General features: G+C 57.7%; 1 protein-coding gene across 8 annotated transcripts in view; it reads right to left on the bottom strand.

Annotated features, from left to right (window-relative positions):
* The window catches only part of MROH1 (maestro heat like repeat family member 1), a 51,447-nt gene that overhangs the window by 20,680 nt on the left and 15,395 nt on the right, over positions 1-15,372 (bottom strand). For all 8 annotated transcript variants that reach the window (XM_018058723.1, XM_018058722.1, XM_018058717.1 and 5 more), the window contains 11 exons: positions 14,823-14,968; positions 13,808-13,939; positions 13,224-13,386; positions 12,953-13,051; positions 8,045-8,196; positions 7,536-7,676; positions 7,210-7,302; positions 3,958-4,036; positions 3,715-3,828; positions 2,752-2,825; positions 1,583-1,705 (listed from right to left, as the gene is read on the bottom strand). In XM_018058723.1, coding sequence (XP_017914212.1) covers positions 1,583-1,705; positions 2,752-2,825; positions 3,715-3,828; positions 3,958-4,036; positions 7,210-7,302; positions 7,536-7,676; positions 8,045-8,196; positions 12,953-13,051; positions 13,224-13,386; positions 13,808-13,939; positions 14,823-14,968 — 1,316 coding nt within the window. The remainder of the gene's footprint in view (positions 1-1,582; positions 1,706-2,751; positions 2,826-3,714; positions 3,829-3,957; positions 4,037-7,209; positions 7,303-7,535; positions 7,677-8,044; positions 8,197-12,952; positions 13,052-13,223; positions 13,387-13,807; positions 13,940-14,822; positions 14,969-15,372) is intronic.

Below are 15,372 nucleotides of genomic sequence, written 5' to 3'. Positions count from 1 at the left end.
CAGGCCCTGCCCAACCCCTAGGGAGGGGACCATCTCCAGTCACTGGCTAGACACTCGCTCTCCACTAAAATCGTCCCCAAAAGCCAGCTCCCCGGGCCAACCTCCAGCGTCCAGACTAGATAAACCGTCAGCCTTTCCTGAGAGCCGCTAACCGCGTCCTCACAGGTGGTATTCTGTCCTTGTGGACGCGGTCACCGCCTGAGAAAGTGCCATTCCCACCAAGAACACAGATGAGCCCTGCTGCCCCACGGGCCAGTGGTTTCTCTCAAACCCAAGGAGTCAGTGCTCCAGAGCCCAGCTCCCTGGAGTCTTCTAGGCAAAAAAGGACTCTACTGTCTAAATGCTGAGTCTTCAATTCATGTTTTGAAATACCGAAAAGCGAACACTGAAAACAAAGCAAAAGTGGGAAAACCATAATGACTGTTGGAGACATTTGGCACCTCTCACCAAGAAATTAAAGATCGAGAAGAAAAAAATAGAGATGTTTAGGGCCTGAATAGCAAGTTTTAGAGCATGCTCTAAAAATATAGAGAAAACTTTATACCAGATACACACAAAGGACGTTGAACGCCTGACTGCCTATTAGGCCAAATAGAAAATCTCAAGAAACACTTAGAAGCAGAAATACACCTGGCTAGATTCAATGCAATAAAATTACAAGCCCACAACAGCCACAAAAGGCTAATCACCTAGGAAATTATAAACATCCAAGCCACTGGGTTCTTGACGTCCAGGCAAAGGTAGCTGGTCCGTGTGGGGAGAAGCGTCTTTATAGTGAGCAGTGCCGGGACAGCAGGATACCCACACGCAAAGTATGGAGCCTGAACCCACACCTCACGGTGAACAAAAGGAATGCAAGATGGAACACAGACCTTGTGTAAAACTTCTAGAAGCAAACATGGGGGAACACCTTTGTGACTTTGGGTAATGAAAGGATTTACTAGTTACAACCCCAGAAGCAAGAGCTATAAATAAAAGCCCAATAATGCGGACTTCTAAAATATTAGCACTTTTGCTTTTTAAAATACAATGTTAAGAAAATAAATACCTATGATGCAACAGATTTGTCAGAAAATATTTATAAACCATAAATCTGATAAGGGACTTGCATCTAAAATATATGAAGAGCACTTCTGTCCTGAAGAAGAAGAAAGGGAGCCCAACTCCAAAGCAGGTAAAAGCTGTGAGCAGGCACGTAGACACACGGATGCCAATATCACTGGTCACAGGCATGATGCTAGCCTATCACAGTAGCTAGAAAATGAGACACACAGCACTGACCTAACCTCACGTACCAACAGAGCTGCTGCTGGGGCCGCAAGATGGCACAGCTACTTTCGAAAACCACCTGGAAGCTTCTTATGAAATCAAACATCTCAGCGTCTCACAGCAGCTGCTTACACAGGGGGACAAACGCAAGCCCTGCAGAAACCTGCACCCTCTCTTTCACGGATGCTTTATTCACACCTGCCACGCGGCTAGCAGACTAGCACACCCCCAGAGCGCCACTCAGCAGTCAGACGACAAACCACAGGTCCAGAGACAACACGCAATGATGGAGCAGAGGGACGGCGTGCCTTACCTCAGCCTCGGGGGGCAGAGCGCACTGCTGCACGATGTATTCAACCATGGCCTTGCCGCCAGGCTGCTCCAGGTAGCCGTGGTGGGCCATGGCGCTGACCACCTGCACCACTGCCCGCTTCACCTGCCCAGAGCAGGGGGCGCAGGAAGGGGCTTCAGAGGAGTGCTGGCCGCAGCACGACAGCCAGCAGGGGCCGGCAACTCACCCACCCTCTGCCCACACCTCCCGCCTTCCCCCAGCCCAGCACCCCTCTCTGGGACCCTCCCCCTGTCCTGGTCACACCTCTCCTCTCCAGATCCCAGGTCGCACATGTGTCCCGAGTGACCATGAGCTGATGGGTCTGGAGGGACTGAGCCATGCGGCAGCCTGAGGCCCTTAGGCTGGGCGCTTCTGGCCACTGACACAGCGGGCAGGCATTGGGCCCCTCTGAGGGTGGCACAGGGCACAGGAGCCCTGAAACAGATGCAGCCTCAGTAGTTTGGGCTCCATTCCAGTAGCTTCTGGGACTCTCACAGATGGTCCCCAAGAACGGGGTGCAGGATGAGCACAAAGGCTGGGGCAGCCGCAGGAAGGGGACCCGCTGCCGCTGAGCCCAAGCAGGGAGGGCCCTCAGCTCTGGGGTCACCACCAAGCTATGGATATCCTGCCGGAGTCCAAGCTCCTGTTCCCTGGGGCTTCTGCTGCACCAAGTCGTCTAGCCCTGTGATTTGGGTGGGGCATCAGGCCACCAGAAGGGCTGGATGCCGAGATCTGCATGACGGAGGCCTGACAGAGACCCCCGACCCAAGGCTGGGGCTTCCCTGGGCAGCCCTCCATGTGAGCCAGCACAGCGCTGCCCACGGCTCCACAGGGTCAGGACGGGGGCTCCAAGTGAGAGCCCAGGCCACCCCATGAGCATCTCTGTGGCTGACGCTCACGTAGGTCTTTTTGGTATAATGGCTCTTGAGTTCTGGGAGTTCTAGAGAACGATCAAGCCCCAGGGTGGTCTTGAGGACTGCTTCCTAGCTTCACACCTGGTTAACGCATCAGGAGGAAGCCGGGGGCCCAGACAAGCAGCTCAGCAGACACCCAGGCCTGCACACGCCTGAAGAGGCCTGGTGTGCTGAGGCGGCAGCTGCCTGTCAGCGGTGGCCGTACCGCCTGCCGCTGTGCGCTGCCCACTGACCCACCTTGTTGTTGGTGTCCAGAAGAGGGAGCTTCATGGAGGAAAGAATGAAGGGTTTCTTAACTTCCATCTGAGCAGCTGCAAGAAACCAACAGGGGGCTCAGCCTGTCTGCCGATGGGCAGAGGCCGGGCAGCATGTGCTGCGGGGCTCTGGCCTCAGTGCGGCCCTCTGCGTGGGGGGAGGAGAAGACCACCTAAGCACAGGCCCACCTATCTCTCTCTGAGGGAAAAATGACTTTTTTCAGCAAATGACATTATTTTATCCAATTAAGAAGTGAGGAGGTTAGAAGTTCAGGGCAGCAGAGATGAGTCAGGGGTCCCAGGTTCATGTGGGGTGAGGGCACCTCCAGGGTCATCAGAATCTTAGCACCACTCCCTGCTCCTGGCTCCAACCTGAAGACCTGATGTGGTCACGGCCACTGTTAAGCAACCAAGACTCACACACACACACACACACACACACACAAATTCAGGTGTGAAAACCATTCAGGCTTATTGCTGATTAAAACTGCTTAAAAGCAAGAAACCTGAACTCTCCTATCCAGTTGTGAGGAAATCTTCAGACACATGGAAACCAGGGACTTTCCACAGAACTGGCCTCCACTCTTCCCAAGGTCCATGTCTAAGAGACAGTGGAGTGAGCTGTGCCCATGGCTAGGCCTCCACACTGAGGGGCCGCTGCCGCGGATGGCTGCAGGTGAGGGGTTTCGGCAGGACTCAGCCACCAGCCTCCCACACTGAGGCGCCACGGCCCGCCGACTACAGGCCCTGCCGAGGGCAAACATCAGAGACGGACAACCTGCTGGCAGGCAGGCGAGCACCACTGCTGCAACTCTTCAAAAAGCAGGGAATTTTGCGAAATAGAAAGTTGGGGAAAGCATTTCAAGAACTCAAAGCAAAATGCTCCTTTTCATCCCAAAGATGGACAAGGCAGGCCTATCCCATCTCCGTTCCACAAGGCACTCACCCGCCGTGTTGATGACGTGCCTCAGGACCTGCAGGGTGCCCACACGGGTCCTCTCGTTGCTGGTGTCCAGCTTGGGCAGCAGGAAGGCCAAAAGGCGGTCCGGCGAGTAGCAGGCTGCGGGCAAGTGCTCATCAAGACTGTCTTGCTCCCTGCTGGTTGCCTGCACCCCCCCAGGCTCAGCGAGGAGGACAGATGCTCAGGGCGGTGAGCCCCCTGATGAGACCAAGGGCTCCGCCTGCATACCCAGCACCGTGAAGCAGCGCAGCACCTCCTTCTGGTTGCTCATCACCAGCGGGCTGGATGACTCCACAGGCACGCAGATCTGTCCACGACAGAAGACAGTCAGCGGCTGGTGGGGCTGGAGAGGGACAGCTCAAGCTTCCAGGAAGCTGCAGGTCCTTGGGCGCGCTCACCTGGGTGAGGAACCCCTGCCTGCGCCCAGACATGCTCTCAGGCCCTGAGTGATGCACAGCTGGCCCTCCTCCTACACGCCCCCCCCTCACCCACTGGCAGCCAGGTGAACAAACTCCCCAGACACACTTCCTGATGAGGAAGGGGACAGCTCCCCACTTTCTCCGGCAGGACACGTGAGCACAGAAAGCGCTGGAGTCTGTCCATTCAAATGGAGAAAGAAAGGGAGCTGCCCTGGCAGGGGTGCAGGCAGAGGCTGCATGCAGCTGCACCCCTGGGCCCCACTGCACCTCTGTGGGTAACACTCTGGGGCTGAGCTTTGGGTGGCGTCCCTGTCCCCACTCGGCCCCCAAGGTCACAAGAAAGGACCTGCAGGGCTCTGAGGGGACCCTCGGGAAAGCCCAGCATCCCAACCAGGAGGGAGACATGGTGCAGGGACCACAGGCGCCACCTCAGCCTGGCCCTGCCAGTTCCCAGGGGACCGGAGCAGGTGGAGCAGGTGCGGGCAGAGCCACCAGGCTGGCTCCAGGTCCCCAGGGCCCTGCTGCCTGCTCCCGGGGTCACTCAGTGACCCACGGAGCACCTCCCACCAGGGCCTGGGGCCAGCGAGGGAGCAGCTTGGAAGCAGACACTCTGGCCCACCCCAGGGAGCCTGCGGAAGATGCGTGAGGTGCTCAGAACTCCACAGTGACTGGAGCACAAACCGCTGCTGAGTCCAGATGCTAAGGTTTGCAGTGATCGATTAAAAGGTGATAGATCAGAGAGATAACTAGTGACGAGGGCAGTCACCTTGAGAAAAGATAAAACTAGCTTTTCACTCTTCCTCTAAAATACACTCCAGATGATTAAACAGTATAGGGGAAACGCTGCTGCTGCTGCTAAGTCACTTCAGTCGTGTCCGACTCTGTGTGACCCCATAGACGGCAGCCCACCAGGCTCCCCCATCGCTGGGATTCTCCAGGCAAGAACACTGGAGTGGGGTGCCATTTCCTTCTCCAATGCATGAAAGTGAAAAGTGAAAGTGAAGTTGCTCAGTCCCATCCGACTCTTAGAGACCCCATGGTCTGCAGCCCACCAGGCTCCTCCATCCATGGGATTTTCCAGGCCAGAGTACTGGAGTGGGGTGCCATTGCCTTCTCCATAGGGGAAGTGAGAGAACCTAAAAACTCACTGCAGAACTGAAAAGCCTTTTATAAGTACAGCAAAACCTGGACTGTATAAAGAAAGATAAGTGATGGCTTTAAAAACTTAACTAATATTCCATGGCAAAAAAAATCATAAACAGAGCCACAGATAACAACAAAACAGAAACAAATATCTACATACATGACACAAGACTGTAAATAACTGCTACAGACCAATATGAAAAAACAAACACCCTAAAATCAACAGAAAAACAAAAGACGTGAATGGAAAGCACTAAGAAAAGGAAATAGCACACTTTTCTAGCTTCTCAGCTTTTCCACAAATATTCCCCTTTCAAACCCCGCCCCCCTCCCCACAGATTACAGTTTTTAGTTTCAGGCCATCACTTTGTATTAAGTAAACAATACTCCATCTCTCTTTTTTTCCTCACTTTTTTCCCAAGTTGTAAACTTTTTCTCCACAGAGATCTTAGGCATTCTTCGCTAGGTTAATTCCCAGATACTTTACAGTTAAGTTTCTGTTGCTATTGTAAAAACCTTTTTTTTTTTTTTTTTTTGGTACTTTCTAGCTGGTCACCACTGACGGGGAGAAACACTCTTGATTTTTACAGGTTGGTCTTGTAACTGGCAGCCTTGCTGAACAGAGTTCTAGGACTTGTAAATAGATTCAGTTCTTGTATGAATGAGCTTCTAGATGAGTGCATCGACTATCCAGAACAAATACCTGCTAGGAGCAGACATGGCAGGGCCCACAACAAGGCAGCCCTGCCCTCAGGGCTGTGCCACCTCGCTGAGCATGGGGAGCAGCGGCCCGCCAGGATGAAGGGTGGGCAGGCCGCCGGGCGAAGGCAAACCACAGGTCTGTCCTGGATCCTTCCCTTCTGCTTCTCTCCTCACAGAATTCACCCCAAGCCCTGCTGACAAGTGACTGGGGCGCCTTCCTGCTCTGGACGCTAAGGGAAGGTGGTCACTTCTATCCATTGTGATGCAAACTGTATCCATCACATGTATGATGCATGCTGATGGGTCAGGTATTTAAAATTTACCAAGTAAGAGAAGTTCCTTTCCCATCCTGGTTGCTAAGAGTTTCAATGACAAATAGGTGCTGAACTTCTTCAAAAGCTTTTTCTGCATCACTGAGATCAGAGAGAACCTTCCCACAGCCCCTCCCACTGGGCCCCGTGTGCAGCGAGTACAGGGTGGGCAGCCAACTCTCCTCCGCACAGACCCTCATGCCAGCTCACCCGCGGGCGCCCAGACTTCTCTGTGTGGTCCTGACTTGGAGTCAAGACCAGCCCCACAGAACCTGTCAGGCAGCTCCAGATCCTTTTCTCATTTCCAAGCCCACCTGTGTGAGGTGGAAATGGGCTATCCCTCAAAAGTCTGGAAGAGGCAACCTGAACAGCACTGGGTCCCGGGTTTGCTGTCAGAAAGGAAGGGCCTGGAATGCGGTCTCCATTTCTTTACTGGTTTAGTCAAATTTTCTATTTCTCTTCTACCAATTGTGACATTTTTAAGATTTTTCTAGGCATCTATCCACTTCATAATTTTTCAGGCTCATTACGGCTGAGGAGCCCCCTGAGGCCCTTTCTCCAGCAGAAGCTTTGGGCTCTCCCCTTGCCGGCCTCAGCTGCCAAGGCAGCTCCTTTGCTCCGCCTGAGCCCTGACCCTCGGGGACCTGCAGGCAGCACAGACGCTCCCCCTGCCCTGCTGGCCACCTTCCCCCCTCCTGCCCCTGCATGTAGGGCTGGCCGGTGCCCCACTGCCCGAGTCAGTGTACCCCCACAGGCTGCACCCAGATGACCCGGGAAGCCCGCAGAGGTCCACCTGGCTGGATCCCCGCCCCGAGTCTTGCTCCCTGGGCCCCTCAGCAGGCACCCCCATAGCAGGAGCACAGCGCCTGGCCCCAGCCTGCTCACAACCCCCTCCACCAGCCCACCTGAGTGTGCAGAGCGGCAAGGAGAGAGTCAAGCTGGACGTCCAGAGTGCGGCTGCCCACGCTCACGGCTGCCTCCAGGATCTGGCCGAGGCTCTGCAGGGAGGAGCGGCCTGTCAGGATCTCCTCGCCCCCAGCCCCATCCCACCTGGCTAGGAAAGCCTCCCAGCAGGACACCACCCTCGGGCTGGAGCGAGGAGGGAGCGGTGCCAGGAAGGGGGCCCCGTGAGGCCAGGGGCCTGGCTCTCCAGCTCTGCCCGCAGCCCTCGCTGAGGCCGACAGCCCACCAGGGCCTCAGCCACGGAGGCCCGCAGCCACACTGTGCACACCTTGGACACGTGGACGGTCTCGGCGTGCTTCTTGTAGAGGGCGAGCACGCCGGGCAGCAGCTTGGGGAGCTGCTCCTCCAGCTTCTCGCTGGGGAGCAGGTGGCTCATGGGCCCCAGGGCCTCCACCACTGCGAGCCGCAGCTAGAGGGGGCAGGGACACCGGTCAGTGGTGGGGGCACAAGGGCAAGGAATCCTCCACCACGGACCTAGAGCAGAGGCTCCTACAAGGCGGAGGGAGTGGGCCTGGGGAGAAGTAGGAGCAGCCAGGCACCTCCCTAATGCGTAGAGGCCCCAAGGTGGGGGTGGGGCCTCAGCAAAGCAGCCCAACGCTGCAAGGACCTGCAGGGGAGACCCACAACACAAGGCTCGGCGTGGGCGGATGGACACAAATCTCTACCGAGATCCTGCGGGATGGCAGAGGGCCCAGGGGTCTGTGGCAGGACCTCCAGGCTGGGGAGGGAGAGGGTGGCCAGCAGGTGCGGCCACCAGTCCCCACCCACAGAGCGTACCTTCGCTTCCCGGCTCTGTAGCCACTGGTGGAAAAGGATGTCGTAAGCACCAGAGATGTCTGAGGCAAAGGCGTCCTTTCTGACTGTGGGGTCTGGGGCCTGATCCAGGTTGGCCAGGTACTCCAGGGTGCTCTCACTGAAGCGCTGCAGAGCTGCGGTGACCCCAGCGGTGAAGCAGCAGGCATGGTCACGCTGGCTCTCACGCAACCCCTCTAACATCCCATGCCCGCCTGTGAGACACCCTCCTGAGCACCCCGGCCAGGCTCAGGACTACCGGGTGGGACGAGAGTGAAGGGTTCCCTAACTCTTGCCCTTCCCAGAACCTGGAACATGACTTTTCTAGAAATTCAGTCTCTGCAGATACACTAAGTTAAGACAAGGTCACGGTGGGGTGGGGTGGGGTGGGGTGGGGTGGGGTGGGGTGGGCCATAACCCACCAGGACCCTTTCCTCGTAAGTAGACAGACATATTGATGATGGAGGCAGACAGTGCAGTGACGCGGCCTCAAGCCCAGATTGAGAGGCACCTCCAGACACCAGGGGAGCCTGGAAGGACTCTGTCCAGAGTCACAGAAGGTGAGCGGCCCTGCCAACAGCCTGCTCTCAGACACTGGCCTTCTAAGCTGTAGAAGACAGCCCCATTGTCTTAATCCCCTGATTTGTGGCCCTGTGTCACAGTGGATACCAATACATGACCAACCTCTCCCAAATGCCACCAGGCCACCACGCCTGCCTGCTCTGGTCTGTGGTGCCCACCTCTCCCCTCACGGACACACATACCACATGCTTTCAAGGGCTGCTGTCCAAGATGGCATAGGACCCCCAGGGCACATGCAGGAAGACCCGGTATGTGAGCCTGGGTGGGGGTGCGGTGCTGAAGGTGGGGAACACCAGCCTGGGCGGGGCTCTGTCCATGCAAGGGACAGTGCTGTGGATGCCCAGGCAGGGAAGCCGGGGGACCCACTTAGGTGTAGACCTGTGAGTGGTCAGCAGGGCCTAGACTGTGGGTCAAGGGAGACAATGGGACCACAAAGAGTCAGAGGCCAGGACCTGGCCACGCAGCCCCACTGAGGCCTGTGCAGTGGAGGAGATGAGAACCAGATGGCTGGCAGCGGTGTTGGCTCACAGTTGGCCCCGAGGCCAGAGCCCACCCCCAGGATCTTGACTGACAGGACCACGTGCTCCAGCTCATGACCTGGACCACTTGCACGGCTACTTTCTCAGCTTAGGCTTTGCAGCCCAGCCCTCTGCCTACAGGAAGGCAGCTACGATCACAAGCAATCAGAGAGCATATAGGACCCCCCTACCCCCCTACCCCTGGGGCCCACAGCGGGAGGCCTGCGTCTGGTTGTCCTCCCACTGAGGGTGCCTTCGGGGGAGGGGGTCCGCTTAGGTGGGCCCTGGTCCCTGCCTGCCACCCCAACCCCTGCATCCCCCTACTCTTGCTCCTTGAGTTGCTCAGACTGCTGGTCAAGCTGACCAGGGCTTCGAGGTACCCTGTGTGGGAAGGGCTTTCAGGATAACAGGACATTACATGGTCAGAAATAGAACCACCCCCCGCCCTGAGTTTCTTACCAGGTTTGTGCTTTTAATCAAGGACACACATGCCTCAGGTAAATGAGCCACTCAGGCCCCTCCCCCAGCCTGCTTTTCCTTATTCCAGAAGCAAATACCAGGTTTGGGCCTCTCTCTCCACACACGTGCGCACAGTGTTCCCCACGTACCCCAGGCCGGGGCCAGCCTGTTCCATCCACCCCTCCAGACCCCCGTGGTTCCGAGCCCACCACTCCCTCCATGACCGGCTGTGTTCTGAGTTAAGGACTGTCTGGGGTTTGAGTCCCCTCGTTCTCCAGGCCCAAGTCACTGTGGCAACCTCCACACTTCTTGCCACACATCCTGAGGCTCCCCCAGCCTTACCACACAGGCCACACACTTCCGGATCCTGGCTTCTCAAGGAGCCTCTCTACACCTTTCTGCTCAGTGAGCCTCGGGGCAGGGAGCTAACTCTCAGCGGTGCCTTCCGCTGGAAATTTCTAGCACTCTCCCTCAAGCAGAAGGCAAGCCCTCGGCCTTCTCCTGACCACCTGCCCTGCGGAAGCTTCCCGAAGTGGGTGCGGGGAGGGCCTCTCCATCTGGGGCAGCTCCCACCGCACCGCCCCCTCCTCCGCTTTCTCTGTTCCTTCTATCCAGGGTGATCATCCAAGACTGGCTTCACAGCTTCACTCGCTAAGTCTTTTCTTTCTCTTCTGTTTTCCACATACTTGCATTTTTGGCTCTATTTTCTAGAGGATTTCCTCAACACTTCCGTTTCTACCTTTCATTTTCATCATGTTGGTAATTCCCAAAAGCTTTATTGCATTGTCCAAACGTAGCTTCTTCAGAGCAAAGTGCTTCTGTTTCATGAATGCATCTTCTCTCGTCTCAGTGAAATATCAACCAGATTTCCTCTCCTGCCTGTTTTCCCCTCCCTCAACTGTCTGCTTCCCCTAGTCTCCCTTTCTGTTTATTTCGCTGCTGCCTCTCTCATCAGACCTTCCTGGTGGGCGGTGAGCTGTGGTTGCCTGCCAGCACTGGCAGTGTGTACAGGCCAGCTGAGCACCTGTTGTCTGGGCCCTGTCCACCCACCTCTGGGGCCCTCCTCCCTGCCCTCCCCCTGCCTGGCTGCAGCATCCTGCGAGCTGGACAAGAACCTCTTAGTGCACACACGCTCCTGTTCTGGGTCCCATGGCCTACCTGGGCCATCTTACTGCACAATGAACACAATCCGCCCAGAATCGGAGACTGCCTGGAAGAACAAGAGGTCCCAGTCCTCTTGTAGCCCAACCCCAGGCCACGGATGGGCTGACGTGGACCCTCCTGGCTTGACTGAGGCCGCTCCAGTGGGTAGGACCATGCTTCCCTCAACTGCAGACCTGGAGCACTGTCTGTGGCGAGGAGCACACACCTCAGCCAGAGGGTGGCTGCAGGCATTGTCTGCTGCCCCAACCAGCCCTTCACACACGACATGGCAGCCAGGTGAACACTGTAGGCCTGCAGCCTGTGAGGGGCAGGGCCTCCTGCACAAGGCTCTGCAAGTCTGGAGCGATGCCAGCACTTCCGAGGGCAGCTGCCGGGCCAGGGACTAGCCCTCAGCTCCAACACAGGCTCTCCTTCTCCCTCCCGGCCAGGATGAGTGCTGTCCTTGGCGCTCTTTTCCCCCAGCCCCCACAGCTCTGCCCAGTCCCTCCTGTGCCCCCAGCTGGGATGAGTACTGTCCTTGGCGCTCTTCGCCCCCTGCCCTCCAGCTCTGCCTTGGTCCTCTCTGTGTCCTGCCCCTGCACTCTGAGCTCAGCAGTGATTCCCACCCAGCTCCTCAGGGATCCTGTTCCAAGTTCCCTTTTCAGCAGAAACCAGGTCAAAGAGGGTTTCAGTCCAACAGCCTGCTATCACCCGCATGTGGGAGGGGCCCTCAAGAGGAAGGCGTGGAACAGAGAGAACGGGAACGCGGGGGCTCTGAGGGGCTAGAGCTCTTCCTAGAGTCCCTGAGAGCTGGGGAACCTGAACCCAAAGCCACCATTAACAGGTGGGCTGCAGCCCAAAGCCCTAGGCCCCAGATAGGAAAGTGCCCTGGTGTGCACAGAACAGGCAGCTTCACTGGGACTCCTCTGCAAACACCAACTCTCTGCTCAGCTACCAGCCTCTCAACCCATCTCAGTGTGGCCACAGCCTAACCACATCCCTCTAGTCTGGCCATGGGGGTGGAAGCCCAGGACCTCTAACAGCCTGGGCTGGGGATTATAAAGGGCCCTTAGGGCTTCCCTGGTGCTCCAGTGGTTAAGAATCCGTGTTCCAATGCAGGGGACTTGGGTTTGATCCCTGGTCCAGGAAGATACCACGTCTCGGGGGAACTAAGCCTGTGTGCCACAACTACTGAAGCTGGAGTGCCTAGAGTCCGTGTTCGACAATAAGAGAAGCCACCGTAACAAAGAGTAGCCCCTACTCTGCACAACTAGAGAAAGCCCTCGCCAGCAACAAAGACCCAGCAAAACCAAAAATGCATGCATGCATGCTAAGTTGCTCAGTCATGTCTGACTTCTTGTGACCCTATGGACTGTAGCCCACCAGGCTCCTCTGGCCATGAGATTCTCCAGGCAAGGATGCTAGAGTAGGTTGCCGTACCCTCCTCCAGGGGATTTTCTCAACCCAGGGATCAAACCCACAGTGACAGGAGGGTTCTTTACCACTAATGCCACCTGGGAAGCCCACAACCAAAAATAAACTATTTTAAAAAGGGGATCCTGTCTTCATGGGGCCTCATGGGCCTAGATGTTCCCTCTCCCTCCCCTCAGTAGCAGCTGTCTTCCTGAGACTGGAGGGGACACTAGGGACACCAGGAAGCCGAGGGACAAGAACTGTGTGCAGGCCACTAGAAGAGGCCAGGCTCCCTCAGGCCCCATCTTTCAAGACCCTCTGCTCCCCCCTATAGGAGTGCCCTCCTGCCCATCAGGAGTCATGCCATGAGGCGCTGCCCATGGCACACAGAGGGTGGGAGAGTCACTACTCCCAGGATACCCAGGGAAATGTCACTCTGCCAGCGCAAGCAGGGAGAGAAGTGGGAAGGAGCTGCAGCTCTGGTCAGTCTCCTCCTGCCCCCCATCAGGTGTTCAGGGCTCAGGGAAATACGGCATAAGGTTCTGGTGGGGGGGTCCCCAGCAGCAGAGAAAAGCCGCCAGACAGCAGAGGTCAGGTCTCTACCCGCAGCAGTGCCCGCTTAGCCCCCACCGCATCACCCTTCCTCTAATCGTCCCACCATCCTCCTGCAGCCTGAAGGCCCCCCAGCCCCCCACAAAGGAGCACTGGAAACAAAGAACCGCCCCCCAGCTGTGGGCAGGCCACACCCACCCATCACCCCGCAGAGGCCCTGTCTTACCACAGCAGAACACCACTTTCATTGAGTCGTGCTTGGCTGCGCCCAGCATGGGCAGCATGGTGCTGAGGATGGACGTCAGGAAGGGCACCATGCCAAACACTGCAAGAAGGGGCACGTCACAGAGGCCCGGGGCCATCCCCACCCCGCCACACACCTTGAGCTCTCTCTGCACAGCCTGGGGCACATGGTGGAGCAACTGGGACCCAAGGAACCGAGGTGCCATCCTCAGAACCTCTGAGCATGTGGGCGGAGGGGTGGGGCCGCCACCTACCATTGGAGACGGAGAGGCTGGCGAGCGTGTGCATGGTGCAGGGGTGCGGCAGGAGCCCGGGCTGGAACTTGCTCAGCAGCTCCTCCATCACGCTGCTGATGAACCGCCTCCCCACCGCCACCAGGACGCTGCTGGCAGCTTGCTGCCAATCAGAGACCAGCTCCTGTCCCCAAAGACCTCAACTGACACGCTGACCAAAGGAGGCAAACCTCACCCATCCTGAAGGTGCCTAGGAGGAAAACTGGACACTCTGCCTTCAGTGCCATTGGAGGACCGGCCGCCAGCGTTCAGGACGCTCTGGGGCTGCTGTGAGCAGGGCCCCAGGCTGAGCCCTGAGCCCATGCACACCCTGGTGCTCCTACATTCGCCCTGAGAGCTTGGGAGCACTGCCTTCCACTTTGGTTTCCATCTGAGATGGCGGGGTGACCCGCCCCACCCCACAAGGGCAGTCAGTACATAGGACCAATGGGCCAGACCTGAGGCAGGCAGACACAAGCCCATGTTCTCAATGTACGGGGAAAGAAAACAGCTCCCTGCCCCAACCAGGGGCAGGTCAGCCAGGCCAGGGCAGGTATCCCCCACACCTTCACTCTGGTCATCTCATTGGAGGCCAGGAGGATGATGGCCCTGGCCATGTCCTTGTCCAGCTCGCCGATGTGATTGCTCACGACTATCTCCATGGCCCTTAGGATCATCGTCCGGTATGGATGAGCTAGCTGTAGAGAGAGATGGTGGAGGAAGGACTGGGACTCACTTGTCTCTCATGGCTCCTCCCCAAGCTCAGGAATGAGCCCTGGTCTCCTTAAACTGGGACGGTGGTTGGGGTGGGGGTGGGGGTGGGGGCAGGGGCGGGAAGGGGCCCTGCTGGAGAAGAGGGGTCATCAAACTGGCTCAGGAGCCCAGGGCCCCCATCAGGACTCAGCTGTCCAACCCTGAAATGGCAGCTGACAGATGAGAGCCCAAAACTCAAATAAAAACGGTCTTTTGAGACTGCAAGTCTAACTCCTAGGAATGAGCCTAAATTATGCACTGCGGAAACTGAAATTATGTCCCACTACAGGGAGATAGGAGTGTCACAGAACCCTGCAGCTGGGACCAAGAGAGGCGGAGCTGGCACAGCCTTTGGTGCAGTCTCAGCAGGGCCCGACCAGTGGAGTCTCTGGTTGGGCGGGAAGCAGAGGCCCGGGCCCGCTGGGCGACGCCCTGTCCCAGATGCGAGCACGTATTCTGCTTACCACGGGGACCCAGGCGCTCTCTCACTAGCTGGTAGATGAGAGGAACGGTGGACTGGGCCTGCACAAGGGCAACTGGACACTACAGTGCCGACCACTCGGTCCCCCACAACGGGACCAACCCACAGGACAGAGTGGGTCACCTATACTGGACTTGCCGCCTCAAGGGGGCCTGGACTTGCCAGTGCGACTTTCCACCTACAGCAGCCTGGCTGCATACTTCAGACCCACCTGAGCCACTGCCCTGCAGGCCCCGCCCCACCACAGACCCCGCCTCTCGCCACGAACCCCGCCCACAGGTCCCACCCCTCACCACAGGCCCCTCCCCACAGGCCTCACCCCATCTGCAAGGAGTGAGGAGCAATACCTTTTCGTGCAGCCGCAGGTGCTCCTCACAGGCGCTAAGCACCTCCACTGGCTGCGACTCTCCGAGGGCGCACAGGGCGCCACATACCTGCTCCTGCACCCGAGGGTCCTTGTCAGTGATGGCGTCCAGCAGGATGGTGGACAGCCCTACAGTGACAAAGTCCGATGGCAGGGTCAGGCCCGGCCCCGGCCCACCACCTGGCTCAGCCTCTGAGGACTCAGCCTCACCGGCCCGGCCTCTGCAGCCTCAGGCGCACACACCGCCCCCTCTGTCCACCGTGCTGGCCGAGGTCTCTGGGACCCACTGACTGCCTGCTCTGAGGTCACTCTGGCCACCTTTACCCTGACTTCCAACCCAGGCCACGTTTTCTCCGCCTCTCCAGCCCGGCTGGATCCGAGCTCCTATAAAAAGCAGGCAGTGTGGGCTCAGCCCCATGAAGCCACTCAAGGAGGACCTCTGGCCCACACTCCACCCTGGACCATGCCCTAGGCAAAGAGCTGGCCCTGGCTGCAGGTAGAGAGGCCAGTCAGAGTGAACACTGGCCCTGGGG

This window comes from Capra hircus, chromosome 14, assembly GCF_001704415.2.
Source record: "Capra hircus breed San Clemente chromosome 14, ASM170441v1, whole genome shotgun sequence".
Lineage (NCBI taxonomy): Eukaryota > Metazoa > Chordata > Mammalia > Artiodactyla > Bovidae > Capra > Capra hircus.
This window is presented reverse-complemented; position numbering and strand designations above follow the sequence as displayed.